At 40.9% G+C, this 24,952-nt stretch overlaps 2 protein-coding genes across 3 annotated transcripts; one reads left to right on the forward strand and one right to left on the reverse strand.

The window, feature by feature from the left end:
- Positions 1-386: 386 nt before the first annotated feature.
- Positions 387-7,230, forward strand: LOC114557707 (neuronal acetylcholine receptor subunit alpha-7). The gene is made up of 11 exons (XM_028581336.1): positions 387-438; positions 1,790-1,929; positions 2,334-2,378; positions 2,901-3,010; positions 3,140-3,219; positions 3,410-3,577; positions 3,911-4,105; positions 4,616-4,702; positions 4,865-4,974; positions 6,297-6,508; positions 6,596-7,230. The coding sequence occupies exons 1-11, from the start codon at positions 387-389 to the stop codon at positions 7,173-7,175; spliced, it is 1,779 nt and encodes a 592-aa protein (XP_028437137.1). The 3' UTR covers positions 7,176-7,230.
- Positions 7,231-11,513: 4,283 nt separating this feature from the next.
- snx27b (sorting nexin 27b) lies at positions 11,514-24,691 on the reverse strand. 2 transcript variants are annotated; one of them, XM_028579874.1, is made up of 13 exons: positions 24,187-24,691; positions 19,550-19,781; positions 19,212-19,404; positions 18,943-19,007; positions 18,745-18,849; positions 18,540-18,618; positions 17,092-17,255; positions 16,898-16,987; positions 15,940-16,089; positions 15,725-15,853; positions 14,556-14,615; positions 14,398-14,460; positions 11,514-14,282 (listed from the first exon to the last, which is right to left on the reverse strand). In XM_028579874.1, the coding sequence occupies exons 1-13, from the start codon at positions 24,516-24,518 to the stop codon at positions 14,238-14,240; spliced, it is 1,707 nt and encodes a 568-aa protein (XP_028435675.1). In that variant the 5' UTR covers positions 24,519-24,691; the 3' UTR covers positions 11,514-14,237. The 2 variants fall into 2 exon arrangements, with proteins under 2 accessions (XP_028435675.1, XP_028435674.1); XM_028579873.1 differs by having other exon boundaries at positions 14,412-14,460; positions 24,187-24,690.
- Between the last annotated feature and the right edge of the window lie 261 nt (positions 24,692-24,952).

Here is a 24,952-nt window from a genome sequence, read left to right on the forward strand (position 1 = left end):
TGAGTTAAAGAAACCTAGTTTACTGCTGCAATATAATCCCATGAATTAGATTCATAGACACCCATAGACAAAAAATGCAGAGTCCCCCTTGAGCTGTTGGTCGGGGTATTCCCAGCTCTCAGTATCTGACTGACTCCGATGCACAGCATCTCCCTCTTCAGAGGAATATTCGTTTTACTGCATCTCTCACTCACTCTGTCTCTCCTGCTCTCTATTCCTCTCTTCCCCCTCCTTCCCTTCTCTGCCACTGCTGCATCACACTCTCTCCACTTGTTTTCTACAACCTTTCAGACGCCGCTCTCAATCTCAATCTTCCTTTTTCATCCTCCCTCATCTTCTTCTTCTCCCTCTTCCACTCTTTCTCTGTTTAAACAGAGGAATGCAGTATGTGGAAGTCGATGGCTCTTTGGCTGTTGATACTTGCGACTCTGCTCCAGGGTGAGTGGCTTTCCTTGGTGCTTTGAGTGATACTGTGCTCGAACAAGTGTGTGTTTTCTGCATGTGCTGCATATAGGCTACTGTATGTGCTCTTGCATGTGTTGTGCCACCGAGCACTCTGTTCCTAATAATTGTGCCCTCAGCAGCTCATTTCAACACCAGGAGAGAGAGAGAGAGAGTCTGTTGATGTGCAGCCAGACAGAGAAAAAATTATTTATTTTTCTAATGGGCAAGCAACAGGATGAAATGCAATCATCTTTACTGCAGATCACATAGAGACAGAAAGAAAGACAGTGAGAGAGAGAGAGAAAGAAGAGAGAGAGAAAAATAGAGAGAGAAAATAGAGAGAGAGAGAGAGAGAGAGAGAGAGAGAGAGAGAGAGAGAGATAGAGAGAGGTGATTATGAGGCCACTTGTGATGGGGATTTACCATATGGCTGGAAATTATGGACACTATAGGGACTATTAATCTGAATTATAGGTATACCATCTGTGGAGTCATATTGATATTAATTAAGGTCTAGTAAATGAATATAGATTTGTCAGTATATGGTAAGTGCATAGGTGCATTAATCTTAGACCATTTAGCACTCCTACTGTATAGTTACTGTTTGCCTGCAGAACAGGCATTGTACAGCTATTCAAAGTGTGTATTAGTTTTTTTAAACTTATTTAGTGTTCCTCCAATGAAAGGTCCCTCCACATCAAAGTGATTGCCTCATGGAGATTGAATCAAAAGTGAATCAAAGCATTTGGTGGAGTTACAGGGCAAAAATTGGGACAGTTCCCCGCTCTCATTGTCATGAATGCTGTGTGTGTCTGTCTGGGGTGTTTTAGTGTTTAATGGCCTCACTATTTCCTGCATGAAATGAAACTGACATTTTCACAGTGTTGGGAAGTACTCTGACTGTCTGTGGTGATCAATCAGGGATATAATTGATTAGGAGGAACAGGACTTTTTCGCTCTGGTCTTCTGCCTTCATTCCTTTCTTTCTCACATTTTTATTCTGTGTTCTCTTCTCGTGTCCTGTGTAAGCTGCTCTTCTATTTATCACTGTGCTCCAACATAACCCTTTCCCTTATCCCTAAAAGCCCACCCTTTGTTTTACCTCAATTGGAATATGTCTACTCTCCCTCTGTTGGTTTGTTTCTCCTTCTCATTCAATTTCTACACCACTTTTCCCTAAATCTATCTATCAATCATTGTAATTGCACAATTTTTCTGCTATTCTGCTCCGTCTTTAGTGCTTTCACCTTGTCTTCCCTGACACAGCTTTCACTTTGTAACAGTCACTTTTTGTCTTGCTCCTCTTTTGTGATTCCGTTGAACTCCCTCCCCCTCCCATATCCAGTATCAGTGCAGGGTCCTCACCAGCGGTTTCTGCTCAGGGAGCTGCTCAGGGACTATAACCCCATGGAGAGGCCGGTGGCCAACGACTCCCAGACTCTCACTGTTCAGTTCTCCTTTACTCTGATGCAGGTCATGGATGTGGTACGCATGGCATAAATGCATCATAAACATAATTATACACCCATACAATACATTTAAACATGACTCTTAATATATCTCAATTCACTACTCACATGCCTACATGTACATTTAAAGAGTTCTTGGCCACTGTAATTGTTATTCCTCTGTGTGCTGGCTGTGAAACGATCTCCTCCAAATGCAATTCCAATGTAGAAATGCATTCTGAAGTTTAGCTGAAGCTAATAACTTAAATTGGAAAGGGATCTCTCTCTCAAACATGCATGACTGTTAATGTTACATTATTGCCAAACCTAAATTAGATATTTTGAATAATTTCACATAAGAGAAAAAAATAGATAATCACAAGATGAACCTTTCCTTAAATCATTAAATCACCTATTCTCGTATATGTTTTGTTATGCAAGGATGAAAAGAACCAGGTCCTCACCACAAATGCTTGGCTGCAGATGGTGAGTATAATGAATAACATTAAATGTGATATTGATCTGCGTAGTGATAATCCTTGTCCTCCCCCCCCACACACACACACACACACACAATCTTCCTGGTGCCATCAGAACAGAAAGCCTACATATCTTCTGTCGCAGACTGAAAACTCACCTCTTCACACTGCATCTTGAGTCATGAATCAATAAAAAAAAAAGTTCACTATCTCTTGTTCTTAAAATGTAGCACTTGAAGCAGTTTTGCTTGTGTAAGGACTGTTATGTCCTTGCATGATTCCTGCAATTTTTGGGTATTATCTCCATGGTTGAGAGCACTTATTGTAAATCACTTTGGATGAAAGCATCAGCTAAATGAATGTAATGTCATGTAATGCAAAATACTGTATGTTGTGTTTAGCGTAGACTGAAATTACAATAAAATCACAATATGGAAAGTCAGAATGACGAATGAGTGCGTGTCTTGTCTATGTATATCTTCATGTTTTTGTTCATATGTAAAACCAGTGTTGTTCTTGTGTCTCCCAGCAGTGGTACGACCACTACCTCCAGTGGAACCAGTCAGAGTATCCTGGAGTTAAAAACCTCCGTTTCACTTCTGACCAGGTCTGGACACCTGACATATTGCTTTACAACAGGTATGTCTGGTACACACACACACACACACACACACACACACACACACACACACACACACACACACACACACACACACACACTTGCTGCTGAGTTCTAATCCATCTCATCTGTGTGTTACTATCCTCCAGTGCTCATGATAAGTTTGACGCCACGTTTAAGACCAACGTGCTGGTTAACTCCAGTGGCTTCTGTGAGTATCTGCCTCCAGGTAAGTTTTTGCATCAAATTAATCCTAAGTATGTTTATTGCAATCTTTGCTTAATTCCAAATGGCTGCACCAAACAACATTTTTTAACTAGTTTCTTTTTGCCTCATTACATCTTGGGACAATTTTACTTGACTTTGAAATTTACTTTCCGTTCACTGTAAACTATTTCCCCTGCTTTTTTTCTTCCAAGGAATATTTCTCAGCACATGTAACGTGGATGTGCGATGGTTTCCATTCGACATCCAGCGTTGTGAACTGAAGTTTGGCTCGTGGACATTTGATGGTTGGCTGCTGGACATCCAGATGAAGGAGGCAGATGTGTCAGGATACATGACCAATGGAGAGTGGGACCTAGTGGGTAAGACAGGCTGCAGAGGCCCTGGAAGACAAACAGTGTTGCTTAGTAACAGTGCTTACATTTCTGCCATGTAGTCCTGTATGTGTAATTAGATTTTAGTAAGTTGGAGTATATCTTATGGACATTTTATTGAATTAAAATACAATGCAACAATTTAGATCTATATACTACACCTGTCATCCTTGATTTTCATAGTGAGATCTTTCCCTCTACATTCTATCTCTGCTGTGTTTATTCAGTTTTATGATGTGCTTCTCATTTCACACCCTCACTGGTGTTTTCTGCATTATAATGCCGTCTCTGCTGCACCTGCGTCTGTCTCTGTCCCCTCAGAGGTCCCTGGAGGGCGTCATGAAGTTTTCTATGACTGCTGTGCAGAGCCCTACCCTGATGTTACCTTTGTGGTGACATTACGAAGAAGGACCTTGTTTTACGCTCTTAACCTCCTCATCCCCTGTGTGCTCCTCTCCACCATGACCCTGGTGGTCTTCCTGCTCCCCGCCAACTCGGGGGAGAAGATCAGCCTGGGTGAGGAACAATAAGAGTAGGGTGGAGAAGAGAAGAACAGGGGTCGGGGTGATGTTATAATAAGAAAGGTTGAGAAAATATGAGATATGGAAAACAAGAGGTGCATCTGCTATGAGACAACACATGTCTTGCTGCATATTCTTTACTCCTTCCTTGTGAAACCATGGGCTTATTTCACTCTTTTAGTGTTTCTCTTACACTCTTCTGTTCATCTTCTGTACAATCTTCTGTTTCTTTGTTAACATTACATGACTTTCAATCAGCTATGCCAAACTTTTGTAATGTGTCAGGGGGGCTGAGTTGGAGGGAAGGAGAGACTGAGAAAAGGCAAAGACAGAAGGGAATATAAGAAAGACTAAAATCAAATGAGTTTTCCTAGGGGTGTCAGAAAGACCGATAATAAGGGCGAGAAGTCAAGTGTACCATACCAAATATACTGTTCCACTAAGGATTCTCTTTTCTTTTGTAATTGCAACCCACTACTCCCTGGTGTCCTGTGTCTGCCTCCAGGCATCACGGTTCTGCTTTCTCTGACGGTCTTCATGCTAATGGTTGCTGAGATTATGCCTGCCACTTCAGATTCTGTACCCCTGATAGGTCAGTTTCTTTTTGTGTGTATGCACGTGTGTATCTGTTTGTGTGTTGTGGTTTTTTTTTGAGGCGGGGGTGGGGACTGACATAGTTCTCAGCATACAGAGTGTCAGCAACCTTATAAGTAAAAGTAATAATAAGTAAAATGTGCTCCCCCGTCTGTCTCAGGGCAGTACTTTGCCAGCACCATGGTGATCGTCGGGATGTCAGTAGTGGCCACAGTCATCGTCCTTCAGTTCCATCACCACAGCCCCAACAGTGGACACATGCCACGTTGGGTGAGTTTAAATAATTATAGTATAATAATAAACTTTATTAATGGAGCCCCTTTCTAAACAATATTCAAAATACTTTACAACAAAACCAAAAAAAACACAGTAGTACAATAAATGCTAAATAAAACAAGAAAAGACTTACAGGCTTACAGTACTCATATTATGCTTTTTGGCTTTTCCCCTTTCCTTTATTGTGTTATACATCTTTTTGTTCACGTTGTAGGTTTACAAAGTGAAAAAGCCCAAAGTCCTCCCCAAAGGGACTTACCATCTCCAACAGAAAACACTGTTCACAAACTCTATTGTAGTCCAGCCTTTACTGCCGTGATGAATGTGCGCCACTTTGTAACACACGTTATAATGCTCGCCTAGCTGCTAGCATGGCACGCCCTCATACTCTGCAACTGACTGGCTAGTAGTCCTTACCTAGGTACTGCGCATGTGCGACTCCCAACAAAGATGGAACAGAAGTGAGATGCCTCACTCTGTATCTAAAACAGAGAGCTCAACACACAGGGTGAAAAGAGGGGCTGCATCAATGTGCAGTACAACAAATATAGGGTGTTTTTTGAAAATTAAACCACATAAACCTATTCTGGTACAACCTCTAAATACAATTTTGAACCTGAAAATGAGCATAATATGAGCACTTTAAAACAAACTGGATATAAGGGATAAAATAAGAGGAAGCCAAATGAACTAAAATCAGGGTAAGCTATACAATAAAAGTGTGATTTGAGAGGTGGTTTAAAAGAGGGCACACATTCAGCTAAGCAGATCTTCTCAGGCTGATCGTTCCAGAGTCTCAGGGCCTTAACGAAAACCTTGAACACCACTGGTCTTTATCTTTGACTCTTGGATGGCCAAGACGCCACCACTTGAAAAGGACTTGACAGTTCAGTAATAAAGCTACTGGTCATGCACTGCTTAGAAAGTTAACAGTAAACTGTTTTTAATCAATTATAAAGCAAACAGAAAGCCAGTGTAGAGAAGCAAAGACAGATTAAATAGTATCCCATCTCTCTGTTCTATCTGAAAGCCTTGGGGCTGAGTTTTACATAGACTGATAGTTGATCAAGGCAGGTGAAAAACCAAATCTTTGCAATGTTCCTAACAAGTTTAGTAACAGGGTGATTCCAAGACCAAGACTTAAAACTAGAGAGTTAATGTGCCACGATGATAATACTACATGTGGTTGAACCTGATTAGCAGTATTTTGAAGGCTAATAAAGACCATAAAGAATCCTTTATGCTCCTCTGGCGTGTGTTTATGTGCATCTGTGTTCTTTAATTTTCTTATCAGTGTTTGTGTCCTTGTGTGTCAGGTGCACTTGGTTCTGCTGCAGTGGGTTCCATGGTTCCTGCGGATGAAGCGTCCAGGCGAGGGAGTGGAGCCGCCTCTTTCCAACTGCCAGACAGACCCTCAGAGCAGAACCCTGTCCTCTCCTACCACCACCACCACTACCACCACCATCCCCACACCAGTGCCCCCCATCCACCCTCAGAGCCTCACCTCCCTGCAGGCTAGCCTGGCTCAGCTCAACCACCCTGTGTCACACCCACCGCCCCACCGGCCCAACTCTCAGGCTGTCATCCTCCCTAATCCCATCCACAGAGATCTCAGCCCCAATCCACATCCACAGCCCAACGGCCATCTGCTTTACATGGGCTTCCAGACTTTCCAGACCACTGCAGAACTGGAGCCAGTTCCGTGGAGCAGAACCACAAGTCACGGGAGGGGTAACAGTGGACTAGGTGGAGGGGAAGTAGAGGGAGCAGCAGGCAGACCAGCTGGAGATACACCTATCCATCACCACCTCCAATCTTCCAAGTTTGGGAGCCCCCCGCATGAAACTCCACTATCCCCAGACCCTGACCCATCAGCCACATCCTCTGGACCCTGCGGCGTAGAGGCTGGGCCCGGAGCAGGGACATCAGCTGCTATACTTACCCACAGCGGTGTGATTCGATCTGTGGCAGTAGAAAACCAGCTGCAGGCTCTTCTGGTGGAAGTGCAGTTTTTAGTCGAACGTGTTAAGGAGCAGGACCGGCAGCTCAGTTTGGCAGAGCAGTGGCAATTTGCTGCAGCTGTCATCGACCGTCTGTGCCTGATGGGATTCAGTGTTTTCAACATTATCTGTACCATTGCTATTCTCATGGCTGCACCCAACTTTGGGGAAGCACTATCAAAAGACTTCATCTGACAGACCAAAAACAGAGAGAGTGGGAGACTTTAAGGCATAATGCAGATAAGTATTTGTTGGAAGCACAATTGCTGTTAATGACAATGGTACATAAAACAAATATTAAATATTTCCTATTCATTAAGCTGTGGTGGATTGTGGCACATGTGGAGTGGACTTCAGAAATTTTATGACACAATTTTTGTGTGTGCCATTTTTCATGATAGAATATCTATGGAAGAGGATTAGGGACACATGTTAAAACAATTTTGAATTCTGAGTTTAAAGTCAGAACTCAAATAAGTTTTTTTTCACATGTGGCCCTGATCCTCTTCCGTAAATATCACATTTACTGTTCACACATTCTTTTGGCAATGGTTTCTATGGAAGTTTTAGTGATTTTAATTTCCAACTAATGGACTATCAACGGAAATCTCCAACAAAGCATTGCATGTTTTATTGGAATATGGATGATAGTTTGTGGATTTTGATTCTTTCTTTCTTTTTTCTTTTTTTTAAGTTTGACAGTTAAATAAGAAATACATAGTTTTTGGGAATAGTTTTGTGAATGAGGATCCTAAAGAAAACCAATCCCAGAATTTAGGTGAAAACTGGGAAGCATGACTTTGCAAAATTTGTTTTAAAGTATTTGTACTGCCGTCATTGGATGCTACATGAAGATGCTCAGTAGAGAAACTGGACAATGATGTGCTGCATGTAAACCTGAATTTTCTGACAATACAGACCAGAGTTTCTGTGTGCTCTTTTGTTACACGTTTCCCCAAACACTATTTATACTACGGTACACACATTTTGTTACCACTGATGGGTTTCTTTGCAGAAAACTTTTAATTTATTTATTTCAATTCAATTTTTAATTTCATTAAAGTTTTTTTTCCAATGTTTCCTTTTTAATAGGATGTCATTGGGATCAGTATGTTTCCACATGAATATACTCTTTATCACAATAATACAGCCTGGACATCATTCATGTAATGGGATGATGACATTGGTGATTCAGTTCCACCTTTAACAATCACATTAGCCTCATGGTACACTGTAGTGGTCTATCTTGTTTCTGAATATGGGACACACTTTGACAGTAACAGCTAGAACAAATATTTCAATTATTTATTCAAAACGTGGAACAATATTGTCCTTCAGTGCAAACATAGACAATTCAGATTGCAACATGTGAAAGAAAGAAGGGATGGCACCTTTCCAAGAATCCTTTTTCACAAGGCGTTTTTCTTATACTGTAGACAAACACACACACAAACACACACACACACACACACACACACACACACACACACACACACACACACACACACACACACACAGTGTATGCAGAAAAATATAATCTCTATGACCCTGGCTTTGAATGCCAATCATTAACATACATTTCACAGAACACTTTGAATGCCAATATGTCGTGACAGCGAGATGTAAACATTGTAAAATAAACAGCCTTGTCTTTTGTACTTTCTAGACATGCATCAAATGTTCTATTCTTTGGCTCCCCTCCCTCCGATCGAAGTTTGAAAAGGATGCAGAAACAGAGGACAGGAGGAGTTAGAAGGTGAGGGGCTATGAGAGGAAAAAGAGCCAGAGAGAGGAAGGCAAGATGGAGGTAATGATGTGCAGCAATAAAGAGGGCGAAAGTAGAAAGCGACAGAAAGAGAGATGGAACACAGGGCTATGCAGAGGAACAGAGATGGAGAGGATGCAGAATGACAGAAAGTAGAGAAAGCACAATGTGCTTGCATGGTTGATAGAAACAGAGTAGGGAGGGAAAACAATGTGCTGAGAAAGCAAATAGGAGTCAATAAAGTTTTTACTGATTGCTCATTAATAAGAGAGGGAGAGGAGGAAGGGGGAGAAGAGAGGAAGTGGAGAGGAGTGAATCCCTCCCCCTCTCCTCTGGGATGCTGCTGCTGCTAAACTGTACTTAATAAGGGGTGACTGGACATATATTTTGAATTGGCAAAGAATGTCTATAAAGGATGTTGGCTCATGTAAAATGATTGAATATGAAATAATGCACACTTTACGATGATTGAATTTGGCTAATTGCTGTTTTGGCATGGCTGTACTCAAACCTTCAGTCGAGGCTATTAATCAAGCTTTAAACGTTTTCATTGTAAGTACAGTATGTGCAGGCAGGGCAGTTTGGAGCAATTCAATGTGCATTTTAATGACCTACTGAGCCCTTTTTGTCTGTGCCGGGGCTGCAGCGTTATAACACAGCTGAGAGATGCAATACAGCACAGGTAATAAATCTAAGATACTCCCCTCCTCCGGTGACTCTGTCATCCACATGCTCTGTGTCGACAGATCACGCAGAGCTGTTTGTTCAGAGGAGAAGCAAACTGACTCGTACAAAACTGGAGCATGATGCGGCGAGCAGGAGAGTGGGATGCAGAAATGTTTGGTTTCAAGGGGCCACTGCAATGTGTGGCCGCAGTTGTCGCACCCATTTGCACCCACATCCACATGAAGCAGAGCAACTGCAAACCCACTCACCCATCAAGCGGTGAAAGTAAGGACCCTGCTGCTAATGCAGTAACCACACATACTCCGAAAGCTCTCTGTTTCTCTCTACACACACACACACACACACACACACACACACACACACACACACACACACACACACACAGTTCACTTTCACTGCTGCTTGTGCAGTGCTGTCAGTTCAGCTCTGTGTTTGCCCATGTGGGAAAAATAAAGAGAGGGAGAGAATATAAAAGAAGGGAGTGATGTGATAGCTGATATATTCTGTATTTTAATAAATCTAACTATTGGAATGCAAGAGAGCTATGACTAGGCAATAATGCAATATTTTCTTAGTTTTAGTAAAGATGATGAATGGGAACATCCCAGATAGAGAAACAATCAGAAACAGAGACAATCCCAGTCTTACTGACTTGCACCATGTACAGGGAGAACATGCAAATACCACACAGGCTAAACCAACTGAGCCATCACGCTCCTTAATCTTAATATTTCAGATCTCCAATGTTCCATTTTGAAATATCCAAATCTCAATTTAAGATACACGTCAGCAACAAAATCTTTATTTTTTTAATTTAATTATCCTTCAAAGCTACACATCTTTATCTTCCTCTTCCCCAAAATTCAGATGTCCCAAGTTAAAATCCCAGACCAACAACAGAAAATAGATATTAATTACTGGGTGCAGGCATTCGATGCAGGTCGATATGGAACTGACATTTCATTGCCTGTTGGGTAATTGTCTCCCAGATCTCATTACAAGATGGAGATGGGGAAAGAAGGGAACACAAAGTGAGAGTGTAAAATTATCTCCAGAGGATAAATCTCACTCTGCTTGTGTGTAACTTCATGTTTTTGGCAGTCCTTGACTCTCACACACACACACACACACACACACACACACACACACAAACAAAAATAACTTTGCATCAATAAATCAGTTTATTTAAAAGAATATGTTACAATTTATTACAGTAAGCGACGTAACCAAACACTTTTCGTCTTTTTACATTTCAACATGTCAAAGAATCTGCAGGTTGTCAATCTCCATCCTCTTCTTAGCGTTACTCTTTGAAAGCCAAACCATATCAGGTGAAAAAACTTAACAGAGATGCTGAATTTAACATAGTATCTTACTGAAATAAATAATACCAGTGACACTAAACTTTAGACCAGTGGTTCTCAACCTTTTCGAGTCGCGACCCCCCAGAATAGTAAGATTGGTGTTCACGATCCCCGACCCCCTCGAGAGCTGCAAACTGGTGTAAACAGCTGTTTCTACAAACCTCCCCCTGAGTGATTTTTGTGATTCTTCTGATTAATACATTAGTGCGTAACCTTTTGATATTAATGAACATTCAAGCCATTGCCAAATGAGTTGCTACAAAGCTAATTTCTGGCGTTTTTCCATTATATGGTACCTGCTTGCTTTTTTGGTTTTCCATTACGAAAAAAAGTCCCTGGTACCTGCCAACAGGTACTTTTTTTAGTATCACCACCTTCGAGGTTCCAAGCGAGCTGAAGTGATACCAAAAGGTGATGTGAAAGCCTGCAGACTCCTGATTGGTCAGAGAGAATCATCACTAATCATTGCGTCCATCATTGCTAGCGACAGATGGTGGTGTCCTGAACAAACACGCCATTTTTAAATAGTTAGATTTTTTTTTTTGCTGCCTCCAGCTTCTTTTGAAACAAAATTTGTCTTCTGGCTGTGGCAACAGCCACATACCGAGAGTCAAAAACAACACGTTAGTGTCGCGTTAGGTAATGAGGCGGTACTAAATCTGCAACGGAAAATGGAGGACGGGGCACCGCGGCTGAGTCGAGCTGAGTAGAGTAGAGTAGAGCTGGTACTAGCAGTGGGTAAGCGCCATAAGACTATCAGCTCCACACAACTCTCTCTGTGTTTCTCAGTATGGCAGAAGAACGGGTCGACTGGTAACTTTCCCGCCCAGAAGCTCGAGTGAAAATAATTACCTCTTCTGAAGAGTCCATGTTTTTTTAATCCTCCGTGTCCTCCTCGGCTACTAGCAACTGTGGACTTGGGATGCGTTTGTGATTTTTTCTCTCCCCCTGATCCGCCTTCAGACCCCTTTCTGTGTTCCAGGACCTCCTGATTTATAAATTAAGCTCTGAATATAAAACATGAAATGTACCAAACTCACACAGTAATGTAAAAAACATTCCCCAGTCTAGAATGGTATTTCATGTTTTTCTCTCCAAACATCTGGCGACCCCCAGAAATGATCTCGCAACCCCCTTGGGGGTCCCGACCCCCAGGTTGAGAACCACTGCTTTAGTCAGGATGAGAGAGAGAGAGAGAGAGAGAGAGAGAGAGAGAGAGAGAGAGAGAGAGAGAGAGAGAAAGAGCTGAGCGCATGTGGGGAGATCAGACAATCGACCACTTCAGACACTTGGGAAATGCATTCAGCTTTAAGGATTGCAATTCTCTCAATTCAAGGGTCAACACATTCAATTAAGCCTCCTTTTACACACTCACTAAGGTCTGTTGAAGCTCATTAATCACCCCAAAATGGCTTCGCATCATTATAACAAGCACTCTTAGCAAAGAGCCACTGATGTATATGACTCTTTACTTGCCTGATAATAAAGAATACTCTTGATAGTCTCATTACGAGCTAAATAGGAGTTAGGGCTGGTGCATCTCAGGTAATGCATGACAGTGGAACACAGGTCTTTGTTTTGAGCATCATTATTTTACATGTGTTTTTGCAGAAATTAGCCATATTATGATATACTGTATATTGATTTTGGAAAATATTCTTATTACTATTATGATGATAATCAACCATCACTAATAAAAGGGCTCATTCTGTAAAACCTAGAAGCAACTGACCATGTATTATGTTTCGGATAAAGTAAGAACTTCAGAAATGTCCTTCTAAATGAGTTGATAATGCAATTAAGCTATTTAGATTTAATGAATAAGGTAATAATATCAGAATATTGCACTGAACAATGATTAATATTTAATGCCTGCATGTAGTTAATGATGGAATAACCTGTTTATTTGTCAGCCTGAAGTCACTATTGCGTCATCAGATAATCATGTTATACCTTATTACATTATTCTAGGAATGAGAACTTTAACTGGGCTCATTTAAAGGGACATTGCAGAATTACATTGCACTGCAGCTCTGTGATCAGTTGCTACAGAGTCTTTATTGAATGTGCACACAGTTATCTCCATATGTTGATGAAGTGTGCAAGCTGCCCTTTTTCCCCTAAGAAATCCTCTTCCAAATTAACCTGAATCTAGAGTGCATGAGTGGTTCAACAGTACAGTGAAGTACCAGCTACAGAGATAAATAGTGCAGCCAAGTGGAAAGGCCTTTGGAATTACAGGCCTATTATAATTCCTCTGGGAGCTCTCAGTAATCAGGGCCTGCAAGAGAGCAGAAAGGAGGAGAAGGACCCCTGCTGTCTCTTATGGGTAATGCATGGTAAAAATACTGTGTGCTCCACATCACTGCTGCTCTACAATGGCCCTCAAAACATTTGCTTTGAGTGTTCACATAATACTATAAATACATATAAGTTAGCATGGCTTTGCACGCGGCTCATGCCATTTGATGATGCAGTACATAATCACACTCAAAAATGAATGTAAACTAGGCACAGGCTAGTTCCAGTATTATGCCCAATATGTTCTTCTTAAGTTACATTGCCCACATTTGGAGGAGTTAATACTGTTGGATAAAGTGCAACAGTAGTCTAAAGTTTAACGTTGTTTCCGGCTCATGTCAAATCATCACAGCGGTGTCTCTGAATGACAAAAAGTATCTAAAAATCCAACAAAATCTCCGCTTTCCCTTCTCTCAGAGGCAACGCTACAATGTTACTAGTTTTCTTTTATCAATGCAAATTGATCGGCAAACAGATGGAAATTCATGTTTGTGACGCAATCCAGCTGTGACTTGAGGGCCTCACTCTGGTTGGCCCCTTGAATTATGCACGCATAGTTAACATGCACAAACACACTTGCACGCTAACAACGGGCCAAAAAGACAAAGAAGACACTGCTGCTCTGATCCGTCAATGGAGAAACTAATTGTCTTCCTTTGGTCAACCTTCAGTATCACTGACCAGTGTTATCTATGTTCCCCATTACGAGCACTAACAGCTTCCTCTTCCCTTTGTTAGTCCAGTAGTATTTCCTTTTAGACTTCAGCTTTCTCTTCCCAGTATGACTACTCCTGAGGCTCAAAACCTCCTCATGTACAAGTCACATTCCACTTCAAGTCCCTGCCAATACGAAGAAGGCTTGCAATAATCCATGACTTGACAGGGCTCTGCTTAATGAATGATTATGGTGTGCTGGATTCAAGAGTTCTGGTTTATGTGTTTGTAGCTTGTAATGCTTCGATTTATTCGAGTTGGTTTGCATGTATCGGGGGGGGTAGCTTCTCAGGTTGTAGCTGATGGAGTGTAAATGATGACCATGTAGTTAGTAGCTGAGTGTTGCTGGGTCTGGGGCTAGATGAGGGCCGAACTGAGCTGAGTCGGTGACGACTGTGTCTAGTTAAGAGGTAACAATCTCCCTTCCTAGGTGCCTCCATCCCTTCTGTGCCTCAGCAGCTGGAAAATATTCTGAAACAGACACAGCAATCAGGAGGAAGACATACAAATTCCGAGACAGAAAAGAGAGTAATTCACCCAGGCTATTACTTAATCATAGACCGGACAGAGGCAGGCAAAGCCTTACCTTGCCACACATACCATCTTTACTGCAGTTCTTATTGTCCTTGTCTGTAGCCTCTTCTTCCACCTGTAGAAACACAGATATTGTAGGTATAAGTGAAGGATGCAAATAATTGGCTTGTAACAGAGCATGTTAGTCTGTTCGTAAGTGGTGGTCCATACCTCCTTCCTCCACTTCAGCTCACAGAAGACTCTCTCGAAGCACTCGTGCATGTAGTTAAACTGAACATTGGCCATGCACAGCAAATACAAAGAGAGAAACAGAGACTTAGATTTCAAAAGACAAATAAGATTGATGTTGATAAGGTTTACATATTTTCCTCATAAGGAATAGTTTGATATTTTGGAAAAATATGTTATTTGCTTTCTGGTAAGAAAATACCAGCACCTGCCGAGCTCACTGATTAACATGTTATATCTACATTTAATCTGCACAAAAACGGAAGCGCAAATAGGAAATTTGCAGTTTTAGGGGGAGTTATGTGCCAGATTATTTCTGGGCTGGAACCTTGAACTTCCTGAAGTCTCCACTGGTTTCCTGGCAACTGCTCACAGCCAAGAAATAGTGTAACCACCCAACATTTTGTTTTTTGTATGGATAAAACAATCACTTCAACTTTAACAATTTGGTATGCTCTTCTAAAGTTGTGTCTTACAACTCTGTGCTGCATAGTTTGTGTCTGTCTTGTCATATCACCATTCTAACTTGTACTGCATCTTTTAACATTTTATCAAGATCTCCAACATGATTGTTGCATTTTATTTATGTCTCATTGCTTATTGCTGCTCTGCATGTTTGCATGTGTGAAAAAATGTCTATAACCAGAATTGCTTGGCTGTTTTATTGCTTCGTATTGCCTGCTAGCACGGCTACATGTACTGCATGTGGCTATTGTTGATGTACTGTATTACTGTACTGATGTTTTGCTGCTTCCTGTTGCTCTCTATGGCTTCTGCACGGTCTTGTTTATTTTGTTGCTGTTGTTTATATGTCTGTCTATACATTTCAACCCGTACTAATGTCTTGCTGTTTCCTTTTGCTCGGGTCTCAAAACATCTCACCAAAGGACAACAAAGTTGAATATTAGCCAGATGGCTAAGCCTGGCACATTTACAGTGATGTTGATTAATGTGCGTTGTCCAGTCAAAATGTTAAGCTTTGAACAGGGGACAACCTACATTTCATTTAGATAATCATATTTTTCCCATGAGTAATAGTTCAAAAATTCCATAACTTTTTTTCCATAACAGGTTTTTTTTTTGCACGTAAAGGCTGTTTTTTCACTAGACTTCTTTGAGTACATGTGTAATAATGTGCGTGTGATACTCACATAGGGTGTAAATATCTTGACCCAGCGTGGTTTCTTCTCTCCTCGTGCATATTCAAAGCAAAAGGCCATGCCCTCTTCATCCGTGTCCCACCTCTGCATCTCCCCCCAGTCAAATGCAATCACCTGGTTCTGGAACAACACTGAGGCTTTAGTACACTCATCCATTATACGTACAACATATGTTTATACACACACTAACAAACATTTGCCCTTACCTCGAGCGTCCCTTCCTCGGTGCAGGCGTGCAGCTTGAAGTGGTGAATACTGATGGCTGTGATGACGTGGCCTTTACGTCGGGAGTCGCAGGAACAATGGGGGAATATGATCTCATTGTAGCCCTCACAACCCCTTAACAAACTCAGATACTAAGAAAGAAGAGGCAGAGGAGACAAGACAGTGCTTTTTACTATATTACAGCATGTAGTTCTGCAACTGACTGAAGTTTAGATGCAGGATACGCCTTCTGATGTTTAATTGTATCCAAGCTGTATTTGCCAAAAATTTGAGAACAGTCAGACATTTTAGGTATTCTCAGCAGCCCAATTGATCTGAAAATAGGGTGCGGATATTTATTAGGGCCTAGTAAAAATAGTATTTATAATATATTGTTTTTCTATCATCATTGCAATATCGCGAAAGGCAGCGACATATCGCGGACACTCACACTTTTAAATGTAACTGTCATTCTTTTTTAGTGGTGCTTTTTATTCAATTCAATGTTCAATAAAACAATGTTGGACATTATTTCCTTTTAGAATACTGAAAGCAGCAGAAATGCAGAACTGAGTACACTTTAATATCTGTTTATTTATCGCAAGTAATATCGTTATCACGTAATGCATATTTTCCTCATATCGTGCAGCCCTAGTATTTACCTGCTGGGGCAGGTATCATTTCTCTAAAAAGGGGGTAATGTATTTATGTTTTGAAACAGTGGAAAAATTCACTTGCTTTGTCTATTCCTCTCCAGTCAAAGCTACACTCTCACGCTATACCTATCCACCTGGTTATATCACACACAGTTAAGGGAGACTGAACAGGTGGGAGAGTTAGGGGATAACATAAGCCACACTGTACTGTACTGATTAACTCTATCTGTCTCTTTCTGTGTAAGTTACTCAGGAACAGTAGTAGAGTAGCTGAGTTGTGTCTGTCCATATGTGAGAGACTGACCATGGACATCTTCTTCTGCTCAGCCAGCTTCTGCAGCTGGTAGGACTTTTGCTCTGCTTTAATGAAACCTTTTTTCACATCATCCACAGCCTGCAAAGACAGGGCCAAATAAGGGACACTGTTAAAAAACACAAAGAATAAAAAAAAAAACATTCATACACACACCACAAAGAAAGACAGACATATGCACACACCTGGTGAAAGAAGTAGTTGACAGCAAGCTGGTTGTCATTGAGCAGAATCTCCTCTTCTGTAGTAAGGAGCCACTTCCGCAGGGTGAGGCAGGTTCCTGGGATGGCTGAGGTATAGTTCTGTACATACAGTTTGTGGGGGAACTCGTTGGGGGCAAGCTTACGCACTAAAGAAGAAGTAAAGAAATTGAGTGATATACCATTCTTATGTGGCAAGAAAAGAATGTTCAAAACGTGTTGTCTTTATTTGTTTTTTTGCATATTTGTTTAAAGCTAAAATCTATTATCTTTCTGCATATTATACCCTCAGGAAAGATAACAGGATTTAGTGTCAAATATGTTAGATACTAGATGTTCTGCTTGATAGGGAGGGGTGCACGATTCAGAAAATGTCACAATTTGACTCTTTTCGATTCAAAAACAATTCTCGATTCAAAATCGATTTTCGATTCAAAAAACGATTCACAGTATGTAAATGTAGTTGCTTTTCCCATGTGATTGAAGTAAGACATACAATAACAAAACATTTTTTGGGAATTCTATGAATCGATTTTAATATTAATCGATTTTTTTGCACACTGCTTGATGCTCTCATCTTGTTGCAGTAAAAAAAGAAAAGAAAATCAACTGACTAACTGATAACTAGTATTGCAACCATTGTATCTACTGACTCCAAACAGGATCAACATTTCTTTTACATCAATTATAAATATTACAAGTTCCATGGTGCCCAGAGGATGAATACAACTGACTTTAATGATTCCTTGACTTTTCCTCTAGCAACATCATCAGGTCTAAATGCGTTTTGTATTTGTCCAATACTTTGGCTTTTGACCATCTACCTGTTAAACTAATGACATTCCCATCAGCCTCAGCTGTAGTTCATGTTTAATGCTAATTACCAAATGCTAGCAGGCTTACACACAAAACTATGATGTGTTAGCACAGAGGTGCTAGCATGGCTGTAGACTCTCAGTCTTGTTAAATTCCGCTTTGCCACTAAAGCTTTTTTAAATTTAAAATTGAGATACTGACAAGCAAGAGGTGAGAACAGAGGAAGACGTTGTGTAAGACACAACGTCAAGAGGTGATCTAACAGATGACAGGATTCAGCTTCTCAGGCAGACTAAAGTCCAACAGTGTTGGCATAACCAAAGGGCAAATTGATCTACACCTTAAAGCAGCCAACAGATGTGTATCTGACATACCCTTGTACCACACTAGCCCTGAGAAAGTGAGGACCAGTTGACGTGACTCATGCACAAGGGCGCTCAGGTATTTATTTTAGATTACTTTAAAAAAGGTTGGCTGTTGAGGAACCGTAACACTCATTAGGCAATACTGGCTACACATAAATAATCGGTGGTTTAAAGAAAGATGGGAACCATTTTCAGTGTACAAAAGGAGGATACACACAAAAATGTAAAGCTCAATTACATGTTCTGACTAACCAAAGGTGTGGTTGATGACCTCAAACAGAGCAAAGTAGCTGGCTGTTACACTATCCATCCCTAGTTTCATAACAACAGCCTGAAAGAGAAAGAGAGACAGAATGAGAGAGGGTAAAAGAAGGAAACAGAAAGAGTAAAACATTTGCGGGATGACTGAAATTAGGTTATGGTTATAATGGTTATTCAGGACTGTGTATGTGTTTACCTGGTAGACCTGGTCTGTAGTAGAGTTTTTGCGAACTCTGACGGTGAGCGTGGTTTTGTCGGGCATGGCTATTCTCAACTCCACATCTGACACGCCATTGTAGTTCTAGGTCATGAGAAGGAGAGACAAACGGCACGGTGAGTCACAGGCAGATGACCACAAAAAGAAGCAATCATGTATGTTTTTATTTTGTTTGACCTCATCTGATTCAGAAAGGAACTCCTGCATGATGTCACTTTCTCCAATTACCCGTACAGAGCACACTGCAGACAAGAGACAACATATGTAATACAATAGACGGTATAGTTATATACTCTGGAGTGGACATTATTTCTCCCAGATCGATCTATGTGCTTTCCCCCATTACTTTACTTTACAAATCCCAGCGATGATTACTATCATTACTACATTCTGACTTCACAAAATGTTTTTTTTAGAAATCCTACATCTCCTTCTTTCTCCCTCACCTTTTTCCAGGTATTCTTCCAAGCCTCTGCGTCGTGCGTCCAGCTGCTGCTCAGACAGGGAAAAGGGCCATTTCCCAGGGAGCTTGGGGAAGGTAAAGTTTGCAAACTCCCGCTTCAGGTTTTGGTGTAGGATTACAAACTCGCGGTAACGCTTGGAGCACAGCTGTCTGCCTGCCATGTACACATTAAATACCTAAAAAGGGGGAGAGTGCAGAGAATAATGAAAATAAATGTCCTAACCCAATGACAGGGAGTTAAAAATCCTATCCTCCATGCATCCAAATTCAACCTCATCCTCTCAATTAGGCATCTATGATTTCATCCACAAGTGCACCCACCACAAACTTTTCTTGGTTGAGCTCAGTGGGTTTGTAACTTGGCACAGAGATGGGGACGGCCTGCTTGTCGGAGTAGTCATAACAGGACTGGGCTGAAATGTCGTCTCCAGGATCCAGGCAGTCGGCCTCCTGGGGAGGGACGGACAGCACGGCCAGCACCAGCTCCCTCTCTCCAGCCCGGATTAGGTCCACCACCTGCTTGTGGGTCGCTCCCTCTACATTTACACCATTACTATTGAGAACATGGAGGAAGAGATGTAGATAGTTGTTGAGTTTATTTTTTATTCATGCAGAGCATTTTCTTATATACTACAATAAATACTATCTTGCTTAGTCTATTAATTTAATAAGAGTTCTACTTGCATTGTTTGTCAATGGCACATTCTGTACTGGACTTAATTATCCTAAAAAGTTTTACGTATCCAGGATACAAGAAATATCTCATAACATAAATCAATCAAATATATCAAATATTAATAAAAACTACAGCTTCAAAAATAAACAGACTTGAATCATTGAAACATCTCTGACATAGTTTCTATGATTCACAAAGGTAGCATTTACACAGAACCGCTGTACTCAGACACTTATAATACATTGTAGGCTTATTTCAAAAGGAAAAGAATGAAGCATTGCAATATGAGAGCCCTAAATAGAACATTCATTTTTTATGAAATGGCAGAAAGTGAAAGTGTTATAAAGTGAGTCAGGTGAAACAGCTTCTGTTCATGTGTGGCAGAGTGACAGAGGCGTTGTCATCACTCTGGGCTCACATCTTTCCCATCAGGAATAAGACCATTGGTTTATGTAATTAGCACAGCTGAGCATGAGCAGCACTGGGTGTGTGCCCTTTGGCAGGCATGTGTCAGAGGCATGACACAGTGCTGATGACAGCGCTGATGCGTCCTGACCTATAGTTAACTTTACTCACAACAACCACAGAATCTCTTCTTAAAGCTCTCAGCATCGCCTCTAGCTGTTTCTGACGCTATTAATAACAAAAAACAAATAAAGGTGATTTATAAACCATGCCAGAATGAAATTCAGGCTTCGTGCTTATGTAATGGACTTTTGCAATTTAAATAGTTACAAATATGAGCATGGAAGCATAAGTTAGCCTCACTTTTACTTGAACATTTACCAAAAACAGAAACAGACAGACGATAGAACTGCCTCAAATGTCACTTGTTTTGTCTTTTGCATAGCCGGAATGCAACCCAGTCAATACCTTGGGGAATATCTTGATCACTATTTGTGTGGCAGTAAAAGCTGGCTATGATCTTCTAATACTATGGAGTTTTGCAGAATAGGTTGATGTTAAAATTAGAATATGTTAAATTATACTTTTTTTATACTTCTCAGACTGCCTAACCATGACCAGAAATGGCCAACACTCTTTAATAGGATTCAGGGGTGTAACTGTATGCAAAAGGTTTGTTTGGTAATCCTACTTTTAAAATGATCTTTCGAGCATTCCCATTTTGTATAAAAACATGCCTAACTCATATCCAGAGAGGCCAACAAACGTGTCGTCATCTCTTCATCAATGTTCAATGAACCCAATTGGCAGTGGCAACAGATAGGAAGCCAGTGAGGGATCACATTCATGTCACTGGTGAAATCAGCCAGCAAAAACCTTATTCTTCAGAAGTAGCATGTCTTACTACTGCCTCCCCAGGTCAACGGTGAAGTTAGCACTGTGACAAGGACAACAGTGCATAGGTGAATGGAAAGGTAGAAAATGAGGAAATACGAACAGTAATCTTGATAATACACATACTCAAAACAAGGCACTCCATCACATTGATGCAGAATTGCTGTAAATCCAATACTGCCATTAATTTGCACAACGTTTATATGCAACATAGAACTTGTGACTTACAGCTGATCTGTTATGTCAACTATCGTGTCATGCCATGGCTTACGTTGACAGGGTGACACTCAGCTAAAGCTCTCTAATACCTAATAACTCAATGTTAGACACATGAACGTGCAAGCGAGTCAAGGAAGGCCTTCTGAGCTGGGGCGCACATAGCAAATCTGAACGATCATTATGTAGGTAGGTAGAAATAAACAAAGACTGATAGGGGAGACAAATAAAAGCATCTTGCAGGTGTAGTAATAGTAAGAACAAATGTCTCCTACAACACAAAATACAGACTAAGCATTTTGGCAGCGCTTTCATTCTAGCAGCTTTATGACTATATAATAAGCACCTGATGTAGTGGGCCTTTGCACTTGCACCATCAGCACTTCTAAGCATCATAAATAGTTTTAAGAGACATTTCCCAGTGTGTCATATTTTCAGTTCTTCTGTCGTTATGATTCAAGGTGATTTGAGCTGCAAAGATTAATTGATTAATCAATTAGTTGTCAACTATTAAATGAATCGTCAACTATTTTGATAATTGATTAGGCCTAATCAGTTTGAGTAATTTTTATGAGAGAAAAAAAAAAAAAAAAAAAAGGTAAAAATTATCTTATTTCAGCTTCTTAAATGGGAATATTTTCAGTAAACTAAATATCTTTGAGTCGTGGACAAAACAAGCCATTTGTGGACGTCGTCTTGGTTTTTGGAAAACACAGATCGACATTTTTCTCCATTTTATAGACTAAACAACTATTCGATTAACCGAGAAAATAATCAACAGATTACTCGACAATGAAAAATAATCGTTAGTTGCAGCCCTAAAGGTAATAGTTTATTTATTTTGCTCTGAAGAGTAGTTTTCTATTTTGTACTCAAAACTTTTGTATTCATGAACACCTACACTTATGCACAAGCAATAACGCATCCATACACACTCTAAAACTCAAAGCTAAATCTGCCACAATAACATAAATAGTTGTACATTGTCCATATTTAATGCTGGTCTTTAGACTTAATCCTTGCACTACTGGACCCATTTGCACTACCACCATGACACACACTCTCATAGAGCACCTTACCACATACAGAATCACAGGGACAGTCCCTGTCCTGTCACTGCAAGCATCTCATGCTTATACATCTCTTAATACATTCAAGTGGATTTTTAATTTTTAATTTTATTTTTATTTAGTATTTTTTCTTTTATTGTCATGCTATTCATGTGGATTTTCTTTTTTATCATCCTGTTTGTGGTGTATGTGAATGTTGTGTGTGATGTCTGTAAGCTACTGGGATCTTGAATTTCCCCTTGGGGATCAATAAAGTAAGTATCTATCTATCTATCTATCTGCACTGCACAGCTTAAAGAGAGAAGTGTCAGAGTGTTTAAGATTATACATAGCCTTTATCATCAAGCAGGAGGCTGAAAAAAATGTGTAGCATGATAGATTATTCTGCATCAAAGGCTCAGAAGCAGGAGTTGTTTGTACATGTGCAAAGAAGTATTGATTGCATAGAGAATAGCTGAGGCTATATACCACTGCAGCTAGTATGCAGGCACTTCACTGTGTGCATACTTCGTTATTGTGTCCATACTGTGCCTTGACAGGAAGTCAGAAAGGCTCCATGCACCAAAATCAAATTTTCAGCTATCCAACAATAATTGTGTAAAGATCTAGTCATAATTGGGCCAGACTTATCTATTGCATGGGATACACTGAATAATAAAAGCATTATTAGTTGAACACTGAGGCAGCTTACACTAGTGCAAAGGGTAGGCATGGCCATGAACACAAATATGAAATGAATCACAAAGAATAAAGCCAATAATCAGAGGACTATATTGACCAAAGTAACTGATACATTGGTGAAATAAATGGGCTAGCAGGCCGTCCTTTTTGTATACAATATACAAAAATGCACATACATACATACATCCACATGCCTGCACACAATCACATAGAAAAATTGGGGTCAACAAACTGCCAGGTTACTGCAGGCCATCCATTAAGAAAGCAGTGTGCAAAAGCCAGCCAATGAGATCCTGAATTTTAAGGGAGCTAAGCCAATCAGCATTGAACTGAAAGCATCCCTCCCTTTCTGCATCACCTTATTCCACACAAACACACACACTGAAGCGCCAGTACTGATGCTGAGCTGTGTGCCGCTGCGTGTTCCTCGCCATAGCAACAGAGCCTAACATCAGCAAGCAATCTCCATGCATACTAACGTGCCAGTGAGGACAACCACCTCTATCCTACATGCAGCAGCACACATCAGTGCTCACTGATGGCAACATCAAAGCCATGTGTGGTTAACTGACCAAATTCAATTATGCTGATGATAACGGTTTGCCTTGTTTTAACCTTCAATAGATAGCAGTGTGTCATACAGAAATAGTAGGTTACACACTTAATCTGTCTACAATGGTATGAATGTGTACTAGGGGTGATTTGAGACATGCTGTGGATGAGTGGAATAGGCTCCCGCGTGACGGGAATTCCTAATAATCCCTGGATCTTTTCTCTCTGACACACAGACACTCCTTTCATTAAAATGAACAGATATTCTGCCCAGCCAAACCACTATGATAGTACACGCACACATAGACTTCTTGGTGGCCGATACAGGTCCCAGTAAAAAGACAGTGAATCATGCTCACCGGTCCTGCTTGCCTTCAATTTCCATTGACAATCATGAGATGAAAGACTCATTTGTATTTTACTCATAATATGCTTTTGGTTAAGCTAAGACAGTAACCACTTACACCTCAAGAATCCTGTCCCCTTTCGAAATACCGGCTCTGTCGGCGGCACCTCCCGGTAAGACAGCACTAACGTGCTGCAGGGGAGCGTACAGTTCTCCGTTAATGCTCCGTAGTTGCCCGCCTTCACTAACTTGTCCCCGAACATTGAAACCATAGCCCGAGTCAGACTTCACTATTCGAACTAGCCGTGGGCCTGAAGTAACGGTGGTTGTCGTCTGGCAGCTGCCGCCGGTGCCCGGTGTAACGTTACTGCTACCGGAGCCGTTACGAGAAGAAGGGTGAGGCAACGGAGGGACCGATGAACAAATTCCTTGTCCCTCGACGTCCGACATTTTTCTATACACTTTGTATCATCCACTCCAATTCAGAATTCAGCTAACAATAAATATCCTGCAAACATTAGCTTGTAGTAGCAGGCTAATCAGCTTGGCTAGCTAACTGACCGAGATCATCGGAAAAAGCCGACAGAGTCCGATGATTCGCGAGATCGCCACAGGATGCGTTCCATGTGGATCACTTCAGACTCCTTTTTTTGAGGGTGTGTCGGTGAGTATGCTGGGTAGGCCCTGTCTATGGGTAGGCCACATAATTGTATCCAGACAAGTTGTGAGTCAGTTAGTGTTATTTCCAGGCTAAAATAGCAATGTACCGTAATAAACAAGTCTGACTGTAGCCAGTGGTTCTCAATCTGTGGATCTCTCATGGACCCACATAAAAGTCTCAGGGGTCTAACTTTTCTCTAATTATTTTTTTTCTTGTAAAGTTT

The sequence above is a fragment of the Perca flavescens genome, chromosome 6 (genome assembly GCF_004354835.1).
Source record: "Perca flavescens isolate YP-PL-M2 chromosome 6, PFLA_1.0, whole genome shotgun sequence".
In the NCBI taxonomy this organism is placed as follows: Eukaryota; Metazoa; Chordata; class Actinopteri; order Perciformes; family Percidae; genus Perca; species Perca flavescens.

Excerpts from the sequence above, each read along its gene's own strand:
- LOC114557707 (XM_028581336.1), top strand. The coding sequence starts at position 387 with ATGTGGAAGTCGATGGCTCTTTGGCTGTTGATACTTGCGACTCTGCTC. Across the intron at positions 2,379-2,900 it reads CAAATGCTTGGCTGCAGATG|CAGTGGTACGACCACTACCT; the intron begins GTGAGTATAATG and ends TGTGTCTCCCAG. Across the intron at positions 6,509-6,595 it reads CTGCAGGCTAGCCTGGCTCA|CCCCAATCCACATCCACAGC; the intron begins GCTCAACCACCC and ends CAGAGATCTCAG.
- snx27b (XM_028579873.1), bottom strand. The coding sequence starts at position 24,518 with ATGTCGGACGTCGAGGGACAAGGAATTTGTTCATCGGTCCCTCCGTTG. Across the intron at positions 14,616-15,724 it reads TCAAGATATTTACACCCTAT|TTTAACTACATGCACGAGTG; the intron begins GTGAGTATCACA and ends GCCAATGTTCAG. Across the intron at positions 14,461-14,555 it reads AGCTGAAGTGGAGGAAGGAG|GTGGAAGAAGAGGCTACAGA; the intron begins GTATGGACCACC and ends GTGTTTCTACAG.